The sequence below is a fragment of the Lepisosteus platostomus genome, chromosome 25, assembly GCF_059453375.1.
Source record: "Lepisosteus platostomus isolate fLepPlt1 chromosome 25, fLepPlt1.hap1, whole genome shotgun sequence".
NCBI classification, from domain to species: domain Eukaryota; kingdom Metazoa; phylum Chordata; class Actinopteri; order Semionotiformes; family Lepisosteidae; genus Lepisosteus; species Lepisosteus platostomus.
In genome coordinates this window covers 6,183,219-6,202,802 of record NC_142635.1, presented here as the reverse complement: position 1 = coordinate 6,202,802, position 19,584 = coordinate 6,183,219, and the positions used below count along the sequence as shown (strand labels likewise).

The 19,584-nt window shown below is 53.9% G+C and overlaps 3 protein-coding genes across 7 annotated transcripts; 2 read left to right on the top strand and 1 right to left on the bottom strand.

Moving 5' to 3' along the window:
• The first annotated feature begins 428 nt into the window (after positions 1 to 428).
• LOC148640968 (uncharacterized) lies at positions 429 to 3,533 on the top strand. 2 transcript variants are annotated; one of them, XM_088619484.1, is made up of 4 exons: positions 429 to 571; positions 963 to 1,024; positions 1,456 to 1,576; positions 2,301 to 3,533. In XM_088619484.1, exons 2-4 carry the CDS (start codon positions 976 to 978, stop codon positions 3,109 to 3,111), a joined length of 981 nt encoding a protein of 326 aa, XP_088475610.1. In that variant the 5' UTR covers positions 429 to 571; positions 963 to 975; the 3' UTR covers positions 3,112 to 3,533. The 2 variants fall into 2 exon arrangements, with proteins under 2 accessions (XP_088475610.1, XP_088475609.1); XM_088619483.1 differs by having other exon boundaries at positions 567 to 637.
• A 729-nt stretch (positions 3,534 to 4,262) lies between these two features.
• On the bottom strand, positions 4,263 to 9,302 carry LOC148640967 (uncharacterized). Its single transcript, XM_088619482.1, has 3 exons — positions 8,906 to 9,302; positions 7,710 to 8,052; positions 4,263 to 7,265 (listed from the first exon to the last, which is right to left on the bottom strand). Exons 2-3 carry the CDS (start codon positions 7,999 to 8,001, stop codon positions 6,127 to 6,129), a joined length of 1,431 nt encoding a protein of 476 aa, XP_088475608.1. The 5' UTR covers positions 8,002 to 8,052; positions 8,906 to 9,302; the 3' UTR covers positions 4,263 to 6,126.
• Positions 9,303 to 10,936: 1,634 nt separating this feature from the next.
• LOC148640966 (uncharacterized) lies at positions 10,937 to 18,317 on the top strand. 4 transcript variants are annotated; one of them, XM_088619463.1, is made up of 5 exons: positions 10,942 to 11,100; positions 11,599 to 12,074; positions 13,848 to 14,564; positions 15,146 to 16,144; positions 16,301 to 18,317. In XM_088619463.1, exons 2-4 carry the CDS (start codon positions 11,627 to 11,629, stop codon positions 16,129 to 16,131), a joined length of 2,151 nt encoding a protein of 716 aa, XP_088475589.1. In that variant the 5' UTR covers positions 10,942 to 11,100; positions 11,599 to 11,626; the 3' UTR covers positions 16,132 to 16,144; positions 16,301 to 18,317. The 4 variants fall into 4 exon arrangements, with proteins under 4 accessions (XP_088475590.1, XP_088475589.1, XP_088475591.1 ...); XM_088619464.1 differs by having other exon boundaries at positions 10,937 to 11,029; positions 15,146 to 18,317; XM_088619465.1 differs by having other exon boundaries at positions 15,149 to 18,317.
• The last annotated feature ends 1,267 nt before the right edge of the window (positions 18,318 to 19,584 follow it).

Genomic DNA, 19,584 nt, shown 5'->3' with positions numbered 1-19,584 from the left:
TCTGAGACGTGGTTGATTATCACAGGTGAAAGGTCTCCAGGTTGCAGCGCGGGTGCCTGCTTTCACCACACACCAGCGGATCTGACCGAAAGAGGCTGTGTGTGTGTGTGACCATGCACTTCATCGGCGCGGTCAAGTACAAAGTACCCGAGTTCCAGACAGCGGAGACGAAATCAGCACCCCAGTCCCCGGGAGAGTCCTGCAGTATCAGGGCTCGGAGCTTTGTGTAATCTGGGAAGATACGGGCGCCGAGGAGCTACACTCGAAATCCGCCGCGATAAGTCAGTCTTGCCCTGCACGGACGTAACGTCACGTGAGACTTTCGTCTTGTTTTGCCAGATACGTGGATCACGCAGCCGTACAGTAGACAGCAGGGATCAAGGTTCAGTGGAAGAAACCACCTGGCTGTGTTGACTACAATGGGTGACGTCTCTGCGGGGCCGTGCTGTGACCCTCCACATGCTGCTTGTTTACAGCGGCCTGGGGTCAGTCCGGCCGCTGATAAGCGCGGGTCCCGCTATAAGAGCCTCAGCGGGAGGAGACTGGGTCCTGACACCCGCTGATCTGGAAGGTAAGAGCTCTGTGCGCCCTCTGATCCTCTCTTTCGCAGGTCTCCGCTCACAGCTCTGGGCATGAGGTGAGCGTCCTCGCGAGACGCCCTTGATGAAAGCACTGGGGCTGCTGTGCACTCGTGTGTGTGTGGGTGCCTGTGTGGAGATCTCCTGTGTCGTGGGTGCAAGAGTAATAGGCTGCAGGGTTTCCTCAAACTACAGCTCTAGATAACTCACTTCCCTGGTATCATTTTGCTTTTCTCCTGCTCTTGCTGGTTAATCAGTCAGAATCCTGACCGGAAGCAATGGTCCTGTTCTGGGAACCTGTCATTTAAACAGTGAGGTCCACTGGACTTGATCAGCTGTCACGGTGAGTCAAATAATAACGGCATTTCTGTGCTTCTTTTGCAGGGCGCAAGAAACCATGCACCTAGAAGCTGTCGTCCTCGCGCTGTCCTTGGCCCTTGTGGCAGGTTTGTGCTCCTAGTCCCGAAATGTCTGAGTCTGTCATGATCCCCCCTTGGTCTGAAGACCAGAGTCCTGGTAGAGGAACTGGTCCAGAGCTGCCAGCGGGGCAGGATGGGCCTGTGTCTTTGGTTAATGTTGGCACGCTGGCATCTGTGGGCACCAAGCCAGAATAAATGCTGCCCTGGGTGTTGACACTGCCTCTCCCATCGTCATGGATGTTTATGTCCATGAGATGTACCTTCATAGCCTGGACTTCTGGGATAGCACACCGGGGCCTCACCGCTGAAACGTGCCTCACGCAGGGGTGCAATGTGGGTGAACAAAACTCGGGGTGAGGCAGCCTCACTGCGCCCCCCCCCAGTTGTGCTGGCAGGTGGAAGAGTTCAGGGTTCAGTGCCCCTCTCACTGTTGCTTCTTGCGGTTTGTTTCTCTTCAGCGTTCCCACTTCACCAGGACTCCGGCACAGGCGCCAGGGCAGGGGTCTGGGACTACCTGAGCCACGTGGCCAATCACGTCAACGACAAGACCCCGCAGGACAGGCCGTCCAAGGAAGACAAGTAGGTGCATCTGCCCGGACGACCAGCTTTTGTGTTACAGGCTGTCACCTCATGCATGGGCTTCAGGTCAGCAACGAGATAAGAAATTAATTTTCAGGCGAAAGGGGATTCACATCTAACCCCAGAAACCTGGGTCTACAGAGAGGGCGTTAGAGAAGGTCAGGCGGGGAGCTGCGTCAGCAGGAGTAGGCAGCAAGGGAACAGGGGAAGGTTTATTCCCTGCTGGAAGGAGTCACACCTGAGGAAGGCTCCACAGCTGGAGCGTTGTGTCTCTTTTCTTTTCCTTAGTCTAATGGTGAAAAACAATTCAATTCTTGGTCTGATGGTGAAAAGATAGTTAAGTTGTCAGTCTGATGGTGGGAAGACAGTTAAGTTCTCAGTCTGATGAGGAAAGACCTCATCAGACTTTCACCTGATGTTGGAAAGACAGTTAAGTTCTCAGTCTGATGAGGAAAGACCTCATCAGACTTTCACCTGATGGTGGAAAGACACTTAAAATTCTGTCTGATGGTGAAAAGATAGTTAAGTTGTCAGTCTGATGGTGGGAAGACAGTTAAATTCTCAGTCTGAAGGTGGAAAGATAGCTAAGTTGTCAGTCTGATGGTGGAAAGGTAACCAGGTTCTCAGCCTGATGAGGAACAGCCTGCTTGCACCGCGCTGTGCTGGCCGGTGGAGGCCTGTCCCGGTGGCTGAGCTGAGTGTGCTGTGTCTGTGCCTCCCGCAGCGGGCTGTGGAAGAGCCGCCTGGAGAGCGCTGACCTCTACGCGGACCCCCAGAACAGCCCCCTGCAGTTCAAGCTTCACCTGGACTCCGAGAGGCTGCGGGCCCGCCTGCTCAGGGAGCTGCAGGAGCTGCGCGAGAAGCTCTCGCCCTACACCCAGGAGGCCCGGCTGCAGCTGGCCCAGATCCAGGACCGGCTGGGCCCCTACGCCCAGGGGCTCCGGGCCGCGGTCAGCAGCAACGCCCAGGAGCTCTGCGGGCACCTCCACGCCTACATCCAGGAGCTGGAGAGCCCGGGCCACGCGGCCCAGCAGAGCAGCCCCCACCAGGAGGTCCTGCAGCGCGTGGGTCAAGCCCTGGATGACAGCACTCGGAGACTGGAGCCCTACCTGGAGGAGTTCAAGGCGCAGACGGCCAGGGCCGTGGCGGAGCTCAGGGAGAGCCTGGCGCCCCCCTCTGGCGAGGCCGAGCTGTGGCGGCGCGTGCAGGACGCGGCGGCGCGGCTGCTCGGGGGAGCGGACGGGCTCGGGGCCGGCCTGCGGGGCCGGGCCGGGCGTCTGCGGGAGCAGGTGGGCCAGCTCCTGGTCGCGGCCCAGCCCGTCCGGGACCGGCTCTCCCACAGCGTGGCCCGGTTCTGTCAGGACTCCTCCGCGCAGGCCCGTGACTTTGGCGCGGAGGTGGAGACGCAGCTCCGGGAGCTGAGCCAGGCTGGGGTCCCGGCGCTGCCCTCTCTGCGCGCCCCGGGCTCCCTGCAGGAGGACTTCGCCAGCCAGCTCAGCGCCCTGCTGGAGGACATCAGGCAGAACCTCAGCTGAGCCGAACGTCGGAGTCTCTGGGCCAGCAGAGCAGCCAGAGAGACAAGCCAGGGCAGCTCAGACAGACTCATTTCAGCTGTGGCTCGAAGCATTTAGCTCTGCTGGACACACAGGGGTAACTGTTGGCCCTCTGTTTAAACAGAGCCCGCTGTGCAGCTCCTCGCGGGCCTGAGCTGTTGCTCCAGGCCCCCGCAGTATCCAGAGGGTCCGATTCCTCCCTGCTCTCGGCGTCAAGGGCTCCTGCTGTCGGACAGGTGGAGGACGCCCCTGTCCCACTGTCGCTGAGCCCTGCGCTGTTTGTACACAGACAACGTCACATTGTGTGTTTCCTGGTGTTCTTTGTATGTACTGGTGAATGATACCGAAGACATTTGGTTTTGCAGAAAAATAAAATGTATATATATTTGCAGAAAAACCGAAAAGTCTCTGAAGTGTTTATTTAGTAGAATACTGGTGGGGTTCCTCAGTCCCAGCGCCTTTGAATGATATTTAATGGAATGTACTTTCTTTACAATGAGGGAAAATAATTCTGTTAACTGTTTTGGAGAAAATACCACCTTACCTGTCGACACCTGGGGTTTGGTTCATAATTAAAGACCGTCCTGAGGAAAGACAGACCCCCGTCTATTGCTGACCTGGCACAAACACTCACACCACCGCCCTTGTGGTGAGAACAGGCTACTGCCAGGTGATGCTCCAGGAATCCCTGCCTCCACCCAGACAGACGGACCCTGGACAGGTCTGACCCCACTGACCTCACAGCAGGACCCCTCCTGCAGCCAGATCCAGCCAAACCGTCAGTCCTCTCCAGCTGGAGTGAGAGAAAACCTGGCTAAGACATTCAGGTAGGTAGCTGCAGCAGCACACCTGAACAGGGCTCCACAGCCAAAGCTTTGTGTTTCTTTCTTCTCTTTTCAGCATGGAGTAAACCTTTACTTGTTCCTCTTTAAGACACGGAGAAGATGTGATACATCTGGATTTGCACAGTGGGACTCATTGTGAAAACAAGGCACAAATGTGTCTTAACACCATTTCACAATACTTCAGGTCAGCCCAGTGAGTGCAGTAGTAATGACAACATATCGATGATGACTATTTAAAACCCCCAAATAATTTAAAGCTCACAGCCCTGTGCAATAACACACATCCAATACGACAGCAATGTTTTATTTGGTGATTTAAAAACACAGTATTAAACATATTGGAAAGGGAAACACAGCAGCTCACACATCCACAATAATGGGCTTTAATGCAACCACTTCAAATATTCCTTTCCAATTTTTCTATTTAAATAGTGAGGCCTTGTAATATAAAATACCTTCACCCACAAATCTCTCTTTATTGATGGATTACAAGTGAAATGAAGAGTCTAACTGAATCTGAACTGATATGGTATTACTAATTTGGTACTTTGTGCTACAAGGAGAGCAGTCTGGGTTCAAACCCCTGTAACTTTATCTGCAGTCCACTGGGGTCCAGCTATGCTGAGTCTGTAACTCTTATTGCTGTGATTATGCTATTATGCTGTAGTGTAAGTGTAGTGGTGGAAATCTGACCTCACAGCTGCTGGAAGTGACTTGTCCTCTACAGCTGTGGAATTGTGCTGTGAATTGATGAAGTCAACCCTGGTTTGACCTTCAGTGACTGGCCTCTCCAAAAGCTCTGTAACGCTACCTGCAGCCACAAGAGCACTTTCTATTGATCTAAGGAGGGTTGTCATGTGTCTGTTTTAATGCCCAACTCTGTTCTACTGTGATTTCATCTGAATCTGGGTGTGACAGTCCTTTTTTCTATGCGCAGTGTCAATTGAACTGGCTGTTCAACCAGGACTGGCAGGGTGAGTCTTTTTTTAGGACAGTGAGTCAGGTGTTCCTGTTTTCTTTTCCAGTTTCTGGAAATGGTTCAGGAACTGTAGTGTAGAACTGTGGATAAATAAACATGGGTGTCAGCTCACGACTCCAACTTGAGCAAACCAAAGCTCTCTCTCAACTAGCCAACCAGGCAATAGCACACTTTGTGTGATTTCTGCTACTTGAATCCATTTATTTTAAATGCTGTAGTGTATTTTCCAGCTGTGCGTGGATGCAGCAGGGGGAATCATCCTGCAGCTGTGCAATTTCAGTCTTTCAAAGCTGTGGAATTGCGCACAAGAGTCTATGCAGTTAGCCCTGGTTTGACCTCAATGGCTAGTCTCTCCAAAAGCCCTCTGTGTAACACAGGCTGGACGGCTTCCCCGGCTGGTACATCCTCTCACTGAACGACATGTTTAAACCCATGTCTCTGCCCCGTGGTGGAAACCAGCTGCTGGATGGATGCAGTCTTTGATAAGCATGACAGGTGATGGACCAGGCCATTCTCTGGTTATATGACCCAATACACAGGACTGTGTGCCATCTGAGCAATGGGCTGTGGGTGACTGTAGATCTAGTTTTTTTCAAGCCTTGTTCACATTAGTGTTAGAGCTATGGAAATGCAAAGTGACAAATGTGATCTTAAAGTTAGAGCATGTCTTGGTATATAACTAAGTAGCACATTGTATGTAAAAAGGATCTGTTCACCTGAAAGGGGGCTTCTACAGGAAGAGAGGCCTTCCCAAGCTAGGAAAGTCTCCACATTCACACATGCATTTGAAATAACGCAGGATAAGAGTCATACGCTGAGAACAATATACAGATATCTGATCTTGTGGAGCATCAGTTTATAAAGGAATTGTCAGTCTCATACAATCATCTCCCATCTGTAAATTCATCTATAGATGTTCTTGAAGTCCTTCTGACAGGGAATAATGGCTTATTGAATATCTTTATCTGAAGTGACTTGCAGAGACCAGGGGAGGGTGATTTGGCACAGAGAGCAGGACCTTGGTTTGAAGCGTCCTCAGGATGGAGCGCGGGAGGGGGCTCAATGCCTGCTCGCTGTGACAGAGTGAATCCGTGGCACAGCCTGAGGATTTGAACCAGCAACCCCCTTGTCTCGCAAGTCGCTGCTTTTCCACAGCCACCGGCCTGGCCGCCATCAGCCGTCGCCCTTGTGGGTGCGCTGGTGCGTCTTCAGGTTGCCCATCTGGCTGAAGCCCTTCCCGCAGTCGGGGCAGGGGTAGGGCGTCTCCCCCGTGTGGACCAGCTGGTGGCGCTTCAGCTTCCCCGAGTCCTTGAAGCCCCTCCCGCAGTGGGCGCAGACGTAGGGCGCCTCGCCCGTGTGCGTGCGCTGGTGCGTCTTCAGGTTGCCCGACTGGCTGAAGCTGCGGCCGCACTCCCCGCAGACGTAGGGCGCCTCGCCCGTGTGGGTGCGCAGGTGGGCCTTCAGGTTGCCCGACTGGTTGAAGCTCTTGCCGCAGTGCGGGCAGGCGAACGGGCTCTGCCCCGAGTGCACCTGCTGGTGCTTCTTCAGGTTCTGCACCTGGTTGAAGCTGCGGCCGCACTGGGCGCAGCTGTAGGGGCTCTCGCCCGTGTGGATGCGCTGGTGCTTCTTCAGGTTGCCCAGCAGGCTGAAGCTGCGGCCGCACTGGCCGCAGGCGAAGGGCGTCTCCCCGCTGTGGCTCCTGCCGTGCTGCTTCAGCGACTCCAGGTAGCGGAAGCTCTTGGGGCACTGCGCGCAGCGGTAGGGCCGCTCGCCCGTGTGGATGCGCCCGTGGATCTTCAGGTTCCCCAGCTGGCTGAAGCCCTTGCCGCAGTCCGCGCAGCGGTACGGCGTCTCCCCGGAGTGGGTCCGCTGGTGCGTCTCCAGCTTCTCCGAGTCCCGGAAGGATTTCCCGCACTGGCCGCAGCTGTGCGGCCCCGCCCCCAGTCCTGCCGTTTCCCCCGGCCCCGCCCCTTGCCCAGCTCCTGGCCCCACCCCTGGTCTCGCTCCTGGTCCCGCCCTTGACTCCACCCCCGGCCCCGCCCACGCCGTGTGGCCCCTCTCGTGCCGCCTCAGGCTGTCCAGCCGGTCGAAGCTCTGCCAGCACACGCCACAGTGGTGCGAGACCGCCACCGCGGGGGCACCCAGGGGGGCTCGGGGAGGCGGCGGCGGCCCTCGTGCTTGCGAGGACGCGTTCTTCATGGCGGAGGAGCGCAGGGCCTTCAGGTACTCCTCCCTGTGCTTGTTCTTCACGTGGCCCTGCAGGTACTGCTCCCCGGTGAAGGAGACCTCGCAGTGCGGACAGGGGAAGGACACTTCCCGGCAGCAGACAGGCCGGGAGAGAGAGAGAGAGGTGGGTCACTGAGGGTGAGAACATCCTAAACTACCCACCCCAACCCGCAAGGAACAGCGCTGCCTCTGGATCTCAACTTGATGTGCAGGGAGAGGGCAACGGGTACCTCCTGGAAACTCCTTACACTGCTGGATGGGTCACTTACAGCTGCCCTGTCGGTGCCTACCAATCTATTGTTAAAAGACTTTCAGAAGTGGCTGGTAAAAACTGACATTGCTGACTGTTAGAAAACGCACCTTTCACAAAAAAATGCCCTTTCGGGGTGAAAGGTCACCTCGCGAGGATCTAGACAGACGTTTGTAAACCTTTAGAAAATCAGATGTAAAAGCATCAGCGCATGGTTGTTTTGCAAACCACTACTAACTTTTTTTTTTTTTTTTTTTGGCACACCAAGATCGGTACTTACAAGTCCTGCCTGCAGCCGGGATGGTCTTGGCAGCGAGGGGGCTGCGCTGCCAGTCAGGTCCATCCTCGATGATCTGGACCGAGCCAAGTTCCGAGATGCTGTTGGCGATGCTGTCGAGCTCTGGGTGAAGGGGTTCCTCTTTCACGGGGATGGGTCCACCTGGAGGGGTGTTCTGCTCCTGCAGACTTGGGCCCTTCTCTGCTACACCTGCAGACGGGAGCTTGGTTTCCCCTTCTGCCGTGATGGAACATTCCAATTCCGTGGCCTCCTCTTTGATGTGAACGGTTTCCATCCTCAGCACCTCAGCAGGAGCATCTGGGCATTCTGCAACACCTGCACAACACTGACCAGTACAGCACAGACTCAGCCACCTTACAACACTGACCAATACAGCACAGACTGAGACACCTGTACAGCACAGACTGAGCCACCTTACAACACTGACCAGTACAGCACAGACTGAGCCACCTGCACAACTGACCAGTACAGCACAGGTTCAGGCAGCTGCACAACACTGACCAGTACAGTGCAAATTGAGCCACCTTGACCAGTATACATGCTTTTTGAAACGACCTTCTGCAATATAACGTGCACTCTAACTCCTGGGGTTATAGCAGTTTTATCTTGCTGAAATAAACGCATGTATCAATATTTCGGCAACAGACATGAGCAAGCATCTTACCCGAGTACAGTTAATATATCCCTGGAGTGATGCGATGGACTATGGGCTTCAGAAGAGCACACGGGTTCAGAAGTAACCCCTAGGTTTCTAAGTTCCGTCAAGAATTTAATGATTAATCTTTTTATACTGCACCGTTATTCTTCCACATTTTACCGTCTCCGCTCCTGGGGAACATTTTGCAATAACTAACCATAGCAGTTGTTTTCGATAATGCATTTCATCAGCGATAAACGCTCATTGTAAACCAAGCCCTTTCAGGAAAAAAAAAGGTTTCGTTCCTACTGCACGTCAGAGCTGCAAGATAAATACTTTTCCACAGCTCTTCGTATCTGTGTTTTGGCTAAGCGTCTATTGTGTTACTGCTTCCAGATGCTCGGAGTAGTGTTTGCTTCACGTTGCTCTCACGCTATTTGTTTTACATGTGTGCAAGTTAGGGTGCATGTAAACGATTACTGTAACTGTACACTACATTCCCAACATTTACGGTCTTGGTTTCCGGCGGAACTCCTGTTACCTTCAGCTCCTCAACCTCCTACATGCACGCAGGTTGAACCACGCATTAGCTCCATACTGGCTCAAAAAATGAAAAACAACCCCACAAACTATGAGGTAGGAGATATACAGTACCCGTGGCACGGGCGAGCTGTTTACGAGCTAATTTTCTATAAGTATTTTTTTTTCCTTGACAAAACAGATGTGCAGGCTTACGACTGCCCCCAGACTCGTTAGAGCGAATCAGAACCCAGACCTTCGTCACGTGTACTAGGTGCCGTGAAGACCGTGAGAGACGCTGAGCCAATAGCGTCACGACAAGCCAGCGATCGCCTCCTGCGATTGGCCGTCTGCCACACCTCCCCGGGCAATCCGACCAATCGGAGCCGCGCTTGATTAAAGGCGTTGCGGAGACGGAGGAGGTTGTGTGAGAGAGCGCTGTGGCTGTTCGATGTGAAGTTGCTGTGGAGATCAATCAAGACTGAATCGCATTCGACAGCAGCATTGACACCCGGCCGGATCTCGGAAGATAAGCAACGTTGATCCTGATCCGGGTCGGATCCGGGGGGCTGGCGTGTTCACAGGTTTTCATTCCAGTTCGGCTTTTAATCTAGACGAGCCCATTACTGTTTAAACTGGACTGATTGAACTACGTCAATGTCTGGAACTTGACCTGAAAACCTGCAGATAAGACTGACCCTCCAGGACCAGGGCTGGTCACCCATGGTCCTGTCAATACTGGGAGACCTGAGGCTGCAAGTAGTAGACCAGCAGAGGGCGCTCTATCCTGTGCATTGCAGTCTTGTAATTCAGTGCACCAGCAGTGTTTGTGAGAGCTGGGGTTTTAACCCTGGTGTCCTGGCTAAATTCCACACTGGGTTGGATGGCCTGATGTTGAGGGAGGCTAAAGATCCCCTTTGATGCAAATGGGCAGTGAGTTTCCCTCTCCTCATAAAACAATTACACGTGTGTAGCTATAACCCCTAATCCCGCTGCAGGTCTCAAAAGAGTTAGATCCGAGTCCAGCTGAAGTAACCAGTCCAGAAACCGAAAGGGCACACAGTTAAAAACCTCCCCATCAGGTGAAGTTTTCTCTTTTGCTTTAATATGAACAGGTTCATAGGTCAATACGGCTGAAATGGCAACTTTTCTGATGAAAGTATGATATCGGAGACAAAATTTAATGTTTCCGCCCACTCAACCGCACAGAAAATATTAGTATTAAATGCAAAAGCTCACGACACGAGCAGAGAAACAAAACTGCAAACATCGTTATCCCAGAATCCAGTAATTCGGTGCCTGAACTTCCCAGTTCGTTGTACCTGATCATGTGATTTCTCCCCCAAAATAAGGATCTGTATCTTGGCAACGAAAGCAACCCCGGAGCTCCTTTCAAACGGCACAAAGCGACACGAACGCAGCACTAAAAATTCAGACCGGTTTGGGTCTCCAGCGTCGTTGTAGGGGGGCATCACACCCCCGGGAAACAAAGGCGCTATATCTCGGGAATGAAAGCGGCACAAACGCTATTTTCAACAGCACAAACGATGAAACCCACCGCATTCGTTAGTGCTGTTTGTGGGAGGTCAACTTCACGGGGCTAGGAGACTCCGGATGGAAAAAGTGTCTGGTTTTAGTTTTCGCTAGTCTGTAGTAAGTAAAAGACATCTTTACTCATTCTGGCTTGGGTCTCTGTCCTCTCTTTCAAAACCCAGAGAAGAGAAATTGACCTTTTTATCGTATAAAGATAAAAAAACAAATGCCCCAAAATGTATTTAGCATTCTTTAAAAAGCTAGACCTAGAAAATCTTAGCTCACTTCACCAGCCCTGCAGGATCGGGGCTGGACAGCTCGGGTCAACTACGACAATGGTGTAGTAGGAGAGAGGAGGTTGGTCACCATTTGTGTGCCGTGCTAGAAGATAATCGTATCCTTGGTATCCATATCACTGTACCGCATACTGGGGCTACATCGGAGTGGAGAACACTGGTCGCTTTTAAAAAAATCAACATGCAATAAGACCTCCACTTCCACTAGGGGCGGCTGTAGAAGAGATGACGAGCTACAGTGTGCCTCTTCTTTGAAACTCCAGCATGTTGCGCTGGGGGCAGCGAGGAAAAATGTCCAGTTTTATCCTGTGATGGAGGTAACGGCGGCGTGTGGGTCTGAGTTTGAGATATTTGGACTTTGGGTTAAAAACGGGCTGTCGAGCAACCGGTGGGTATTGGATGGAAGATGACCTATGTAACTGCGAATGCGTGGCGTTAAACCGTTGTTCGTGTATTTCGACAGGAGGGTCTTCAGCAAACCGTGGGCTCGTCACGCAGCCTGCCAGCACGCATGAGTTTTTTAAAAAAAGTTTCAGGGTTAACCGAGTCGCGCCAGCCGGGCATGTTGGCAATAATTTCGTTTCCCTGGCGTGCGGAGAAGCTCTTCGGCAGCCGTGTTGGCCGGGGGGAGAGACGGAGCTTTTGTCTGCACGCCGGAAACCCCCGATGGTCTTTACTCTGTAACACATGAGCTGGCTGCCGCTGTGCCAGTGCTTTGTGTGCAACTCGCTCGGCTCGGCTGGAATTGGTCTTCGTCGCGGGAATAAGCTGTTTTAAAGGCCGAGTTAGGACGTGAGCTTAAACGGTAGTTCAGTTTTTGTCGGTTTGAGTAAGCATGCGATAAGGGCCCGTCCGTCTCTGAAAGCGCCGTTTCTGCCCCCGGCAGCCGGACGGGCTGACCCTTTGACCCGAAGATGGACACCGGGGGCCCCGAGGCGACCCTGGAGGACGAGCTGGCCCTGGCCGTGCAGCGCGCCTTGCGGTCCGCCGTCGACGCCCTGGTGACCGACATCTCCCGCCTCGTGCGCCGCCGGCTGTCCGAGCGCGAGCGGGAGATCGAGCGGCTGCGGGAGCAGCTGGACGCCTCGGCCGGCCGGCCCAAGGCCCCCGAGGGGGCGGCCCTGCGGAGGGAGCCCGGGGAGCACCGAGCGGGCCCCGGGGCGGCCTCTCCCCGCGGCGCGGCCGGCCGGCCCACGGGAGACCCGATGCAGGAAATCCACAAGAAGTTCCAGTGCCCGCTGGTCCTGGTGCCCGAGGAGGTGGCCCGCGACCACGAGGAGTTGTTCTTCCGGCTGAGCGACAGCGTGAGCAGCGACACCTCCTGCATCTGCGGGCTGGAGAGGATGGACGCCGTGGTGGAGGGTGAGGAGTGTGGTGTTCGTGTCCTGCTGGGTTGAAACCGATGCAGTCGGAATAATAAAAGATAATCCTGGTGCCCTAGGATTAAGGAGGGCATTCTTCTGTTTTTTTTTTTATATACGGTTTCTTTAAAGAAGGAGAGAGAAAGGGGACATGGTCTTTTTTTTGAAAAAGTGTATTTGTAGTCTTTTTAAAACGAGTCTTGTCAAAGGCAAAAAGGAGATCAGTCAAAGGCTTCCCACTTTGACGTTTCAGTAGAGGTTCCATGCTGAAAGGAGACGCAACGTTTCGGCTTCAGCGTGGAATAAACCTTTACTTGTTCCTTTGCAGCCTGGTCAGGCTGTACAGCCCCCTGCTGTGTTTGAGAGATACTGCACCTGCTGTATTAATGGCTTGGTGGCTCCGGTGTGATGTCCCTGTTTCCCAAGGCGAGATCTCCAGCTGTCGGGGGTCGGCGTGGTCTGGAAATTCCCGCCGGGTGCGGCTCTTCTGACACCCAGCTGGTTGGCGGCGTGCTGTTTTGTGACCAAAGGCCGGGTTGTCTCGCCTCTCTGCTGGTGTCGAGTTGTTCAGAATGTCTCTAGCGGTAGCCCAGGCTGCATCTGGTTTGCCTCACGGTGGAGCTTGGTGTGATGTCACCAGCATCCCGCCAGCTTGAAGGGGCACACGTGCCAGGTCCTCACCTCCCCCCCCAGGCGCACGCTATAAAAGATCCCCTTGACGTAATCCCACCGAAAAAGGGGAAGAAAAACTTCCTGTCAGTGCTGCTTCTTTCAGTGGAATCTGTCACTTGCTCAGAGTTTGTTGAGAGAAATTCCGGCTTTGTATCTAAAGCGCAAGCTTTTCTAATCCGTACAGCTGTCCTGCCATTATTGACAGTTCGCTCTTTGAAAGGCCTTTAAACCCCTGCGATGGCAGAATTTTAATGCCAGATCAGTCAGTTTCATTTTATTGCATATCCACGCGTATATCAGTTTTGGGCTCCCCAGCTGTCTGCCTTTGAACCGATTTCTGGCTTTCTCAGGACAAGGCATTTGCGAGAGGCAAAATGAGCGCTCTCCTGTGGCATAAGGAAGCTTCAGGTTTTTAATTCTGCGCTGTGCCTGGCGTTTCCAGTGCTTCTGTAAGGCCTCTGTGAAGAGCTGGGTTTGGTCTCCATGCCAGGGAAGGGAAATTCTCTCTTACACAGAGCTCAATCCTTTAGGAACGATCTTATAACGACGGCATCTGTGAAGGAGTGGGAGGTGGTGAGAAAGCCCAGTCTCGGCACAGATCGCGGTGAAGAGACGGAATGCTGGTTTAGGGAGAGAAGGGGGCAAGTGGCCCAGAGAGGAGGAGGAACGACGAAGAGATCTAGAAAAAGATTTAAAGGAAGGAACAGTGGGTCGCAGCAGAAGTAGGGGTAGAAGTAGCTCAGGCGGGTAGCTGCGTCGGCATGCGTAGTCTGCAAAGGAACCTCTCCACTTTGCACTTCCTGGGTGGCCTCTCTGCCTCTCCCCCTCTCCCAGCTTCTGTTCTCCTGTGCTGTTTAATCTTTGCTGTCTGCCCTGTCTTTCTCACATCTGAAGAAGGCTTCACAGCCAAAACGTTGTGTTTTCCGTCTTCTCTTTTCAGCACGGAATAAACCTATTGCTTGTCCTATTGAAAAGCATGATGCCTACACTGAGCTCTTGTGTCGGACTTGGGGACAGGGGTAGGAGGGCAATGTGACTTGAGTGCTATGTGAACATGAATGAGACTTCATGGGGGTTTTCTGTCCTTCTCGATGTACACCAGGCGCAGAAAAGGCGAGGCCTGATAATCTTCCCGACCGTGCCCAGATGGAGATCTCGCCAGCGCTGCAGGACGCCCCTGGGGTGTCTGGGGTGTCCTCGCCGAGGGGTGAGGCCAGCCACGCGGCCGTTCGCCCGGAGCCCGCGCCGCTGGGAGAAGGCCGTCGCCAGGCTAAGGGGGCGCGGGCCGGTTCCGATCCGGCCCGCGTCAAGCAGGAGGATTCGGAGCTGGCCGTGACGCTCTTCCCCCAGGGCGCGGACGGCGCCGGGCAAGACGGGCTCAAGCTGGAGAGCCTGGACGTGGACATCACCGAGCTCCATTCGGTCAGCTTCGTCAGGGTGCTCCCCCAGCCGGGCGCCGTGCAGGTCAAAGAGGAGGAGCCCGCGGGGCCCGGCCAGAGCCGGACGCCGGGCGGCCAGGAGAAGGGCGACAGCAGGCCCGCGGGGGGGGCGCAGCACCCGCCCCCAGGCGGCGCAGGCGGGCGGGATGGGGCCGCGTCGCAGGAGCCGCCTGGACAGCCGGACGGAGGTCCCCCGCCTGAAGGCCAGGCGCAGGAGGGGACGGTGGAGGCCGCCCCGGGCGAGCAGCAGCAGCAGCAGGACGCGCCGGAGGCCCCCCGCCGGGGGACGGCGGCGAAGGAGAGGCGCAGCTGGCCGAAGGGCACGAGGCGGAGGAAGAGGCAGGAGAGGAAGCAACCGAGACAGAACTCGAGGAGAAGCCGTAAGTCCGCGGAGCTCCCCGCTGGGAGTCCGACACTCGCCGGGTTTTCTGCGTGCGGAAGGCTGGCCAGTAAGGCACTGGTAACACTAGACGAGTCAGAAGGCTTAGTTTCGTGGGGTAGCTGTTCTTGTCTGCTCAGCTATTGTGTTTTCATCTAGCGAGTCAAATAGCGAGGCTCAGGATCTGCGCCTGTGGCTGGAAGGTTGCCAATTCAAATCCTGCAGCTGGCAGAGGAATCCTACTCCCTTGGGCCCCTGAGTGAGGCCCTTAACCCCAGCTGCTCCAGGGGCGCTGTACAATGGCTGACCCTGCGCTCTGACCCCCAGCTTCTCTCCCTGTCTGTGTGTCTCATGGAGAGCAAGCTGGGGTCTGCGAAAAGATCATTCCTAATGCAAGAAATTGTACAGGGTTAATAAAGTGATGTTATTATTATTAAATTCCAGCCTCAAATGGTTGTAGTCCTCCTGGTCAATGTTTGCGCATCTGAAACATCCCACCAGGGGATAACCACACAGGCGAAGTGATCTGGTGGTGTCTTGGTCTAGGGGCGTCGGAGGTAAATCTCGGTTTGTTTCTCCCAGCAGCTCCGGCAGCAGCGAGGGCGAAGGGGGGCGGCCCGCGTGCCGGCGGCGGCGGGGGGGCGCCCGCGGGGGGTCCGAGCTGCAACAGGAGGGGGAGGCAGGAGCAGAGGCCCGAGAGCCGCGAGGCCGCCGCGTCTCCGGCTGCTTGCCCGCCGGCGGCCGCCCGGGACGCGTCGGCACCCACCCCGCCGCCGCCCGCAGCCGGCGGCCAGGCCGAGCCCGCGCCCCCCCCGGCCAGCTTCAGCTGCGAGGTCTGCGGGAAGAGCTTCGCCCGGAAGCAGTACCTCACCTGCCACCGGCAGGCCCACTCCGAGGAGACCCCCTTCGAGTGCCGGCGCTGCCGCAAGCGCTTCAAGCAGCTCTCCCACCTGCGCACCCACCAGCGCATGCACAGGTCCCAGGGCACCTTCAGCTGCCTGGAGTGCGGGAGTGTGTTCAGCGGGGCGGCCGACCTGCGGGCCCACATGGCCCAGCACGAGGCCAAGAACTACACCTGCAAGCACTGCGGCAAGTCCTTCGCCCTGCAGCACTTCCTCAAGGTGCACAAGTGCACCCGCCAGGAGCAGAAGGCCTTCCTGTGCACCCAGTGCGGCAAGAGCTTCACCCGCAGGGGCAGCCTGGTCGTGCACCAGCGCCTGCACACCGGCGAGAGGCCCTTCCAGTGCACGGAGTGCGGGAAGACCTTCATGGCCCGGGGCGCGCTGCGGACGCACACGCAGGTGCACACGGGCGAGACCCCCTACAGCTGCAGCGAGTGCGGGCGGCGCTTCGGGCACGTCAACTCCCTGAAGGTCCACCAGCGCATCCACACGGGCATCAAGCCCTACCACTGCAACGAGTGCGGCAAGGACTTCAAGGAGTGCGGGGGGCTGCAGATCCACATGCGCCTGCACACGGGGGTCACCCCTTTCGTCTGCACCGTCTGCGGGAAGAAGTTCACCCAGGGCTGGGGCCTGCGCAAGCACATGCACTGCCACAGCGCTTAGGGCCTCCGCAAGGCTGTCTGGCTGTCTGGCTGTCTGGCTGTCTGGCTGTCTGGCTGTCTGGCTGCGTGTCTGCGTGTCTGCGTGTCTGCGTGTCTGCCTGTCTGCCTGTCTGCCTGTCTGCCTGTCTGCCTGTCTGCCTGTCTGCCTGTCTGCCTGTCTGCCTGTCTGCCTGTCTGCGTGTCTGCGTGTCTGCGTGTCTGCGTGTCTGCGTGTCTGCGTGTCTGCGTGTCTGCGTCCTTCATAGGCTACTATGCACTTTGCATAAATTCCTCTAGCTCAACAAGAATTCACAGCGAGGAGTTGCTTTACCTACAGTAGGTGGGCTCTGTAGCTGAGGTCCGGCTTAAACTAGAAACCCCTTCAGGTACCCACTTTCAACCTCTCCCTGGGTCTCGCCATACCAGGAGTTTGACCGGACGTAGGGTGTCACGTCGGGAATTTCACCAGACATGGGAAATTACGTGGTTTATATCCGGCGTAACAGTTTTTTTACCTCCCAAAGGCCCCGTATTGAAATGATCAATCCTAGAAAGTTTCTGCTCAGCACACAACAAACATGTATCGAACCATCCGTCTCACTTTCTCACAACAGTCCGTGTCTTTTAATGACTGAGCAGCACAGTATTAATTCTCTAAAGGTAACTCTCTGTCCAATGTTTAATTTACTGGACCGTACATTTTTAGTGCCGCATCTGGGAGTCGTTCGGATGGGAGAATGGCCCTTCAGGAGATAAGTAAATGAAACCGTTCGACTGGATGAGAAAGTTCTGAAACCGTCTCGTCGTGTTCACGCCATGGCTGCGAGGAAGTTGCTTCAGACCTTGTGGGGAAATCGGGATTCTGTAAAGACTTGCGGAATGGAATCCTTGCGGACGTTGGGGATTGGTTTCGGGCTTTGAGAACGGATGGATTTCGGCCCCTTCCTCCGCCCCACGCAGAGGGTCTCCGATCGGGGACAGTCGAACAGCAGGTTTCAGCAGCTCTCAGATCATGATGGACACCTGCTGTCACTGCCCATCTTTCCTGTGTCACCTCTCCCTATGTCTCTGGGAAATAGGGAACAATCTGAGGCCAGTGTACCATGCCGGGGGCTTCTGTTACACTTCCAAAGAGCAGAGCGGTTTTTCTTGGATTTAATTTTAAAGAATAAATAGACATGTGAAAACGCGTTTTGATTTATGTCAAGCGTGACTGGTCTGTGCAATGATTTAACAGTGACCTATAAATTTTGAGATTTTGTTTTTAAGACGTGTGCATTGTTCAATCTATATTCTGTGCTTTTCCATGTTGTTTTGTTCAGATTTCAATGGACATGGAAGGCAAGGGTATATAAGCATTGTTTACAAACGTGATGGTACAAGTTCGCTAGCTCTAGCTAGCTTCATAATTTTTTTGTGTTAATTTGCTAATGCATGAGTATTTTTTTTTTAAATGATGATTTAAACTGCTTTAACTTCATCAGCTTCCACCTTCATATTTGAAAACATGTAGGTGATGAAATCTGTCGTGTGACTGCAAGACGGCATTGCTCTGATTCTGGTAGAGGAGGGCTTTTCTTGGAAAAGGGCTCATCTTGTTTGTCTTACGTGTAGGAAAGGAAGTACAGGTATGTTCAGTTTTTATGTATGTTAGGAATTCGTGGCGACAGATGCAGAATGAATTCTTTTGCTGTCGGAGAATAATGATAAATGTTTTTTTTAGGCAGGGTGTCCCATTCTTAGGCTCGACATGTGGGTGCTTTTAAAATGGCAGGGCCTGAGGGGGTGTCTAACGCGTGCGAGCTGCCGGACCAGTCAGGCGACCCATTCCTGGGTTCTGATCCACCTTCTCGGAATCTCTGGAATTGCCCTTCCTGTCGGGCCTGTGGTCCTGCTCGACGTGAGGCCAGAACAGCAGCGTCCAGGCGGGTGACACGGAGTTAGTGGACTGGGGTGGGAGTTTCAAGGAAGTGTTTGTCTCTGCTAGGAAGGCTATTCCCATGATAAAGCAGTATCCCTTCTGTAAACCGTTGAGTGTGCTTCGGACACTTTTACTCCTTGTGTTTAGAGCCGACAGTGAGGGAAGGTTTAGGATGGTGAGTTTCCTGGGAATGAAGGACAGCGCTGTTTTTCGTTTTGCATAGGACCTTGTTTTTAATAGAAGAACAACTGAAATCAATAAAATTCTAATGTAGAAGTAACTCGCAACTGTTGTCGGTGTTTATTTTTTTTCCCTTTGTTTCTGATAAGTCTGCAAATAGACACTAGAAATCTGACAACGGCAGAGTATTTGAACTGTTCTTTTTTTTTTTAAAGTCACGCAGCAGATTTTAGAATCCCCCTGTTTTTAAAAGCCCTGTCTGTTGTTCAAGCCGTGACCCCAAGTGGGACGACGAAGTTCGGCGCTGGCCCCCAAGGACCGTCTCGAGCAAAGGAGCTGTGCGTTCTCAGGCTTGACCATACCGCCCCACCAAGCGCCGTGATGTGGTCTCTTTCTGGTTTGCGAAACCTTGGCAGTTGATTTTTGCTCTCACAGAACCGCACTGACAGACGTGTTGCCCACAGTGGAATTCGGTGGGGTGTTACAAGGCGCCCCATCTCTTCCTACAGACAGTTTGGGGTTTTTTTGCGGGGGGGAAAAAGGTGCTGCATGTTCTTGCATAGCTCGTGTACAGTGAGGACCGGCACCAGCCTGGATGGGACTTCCAAAAAGCCGAAAAGAGGATCTGGGGATTTTCCTCGTCCTTTTTTTTTCTGGCCGGTGAGTCACTTTCACGTGAACACCAGGAGGGAGATTCTCTCCCCTCCAGCTGTGGACTCAGGCTCTGAGCTGTGGTTACGTGCTCTACGTGCAGTGTAGGAGCGAGCTCAGCTGTTCTTCTCTTACAAACTTGTCATTCAGGCGCCTTTCGGATTAAAACGCCACTTTCCTCTTGGAGCTTAAATATGGAGAAACCAAAGACAAATGAGTGATTTGTCCGGGTGGGGCTGCACACTGGTGGTGATAGTGGTATTCCCCATGACCTGGCAAGAGCTTTGAGTGGAGTGTCCAGAAAAGAGCTATATAAGTGCAAGAAATTATTATTGTTTATACAAGAAGAAAATACTGAGCCATTCACCATTGAGTACTTGAAAATGTGTTGTGTGATCTACAGGGGCTTTTAAAGTAGTGCACATAATTGTTAGCACTTTACAACGTGTAATAAATGCTAGGCTTGCAAACAAGGCGTATACTATAGACGCATAGATAAACACGCAAGCACGTACTGTACGACGGTTCTCTTCTATCCTAGAAGGCTCCACAGCCGGAACTTTCTTTTCTTTGTTCTTTGACTTGTTTTTCTTCTACATCCTATTTCTTTCGGAAAGCCCAAGTGGGAATATTTCTCCAGCACAAAGAACACGAGCCTCCCTTCCGTGTAATGAATCCCGTGACAATCCGATTACACTATCCACGCAGGTTTGGGGGAATACC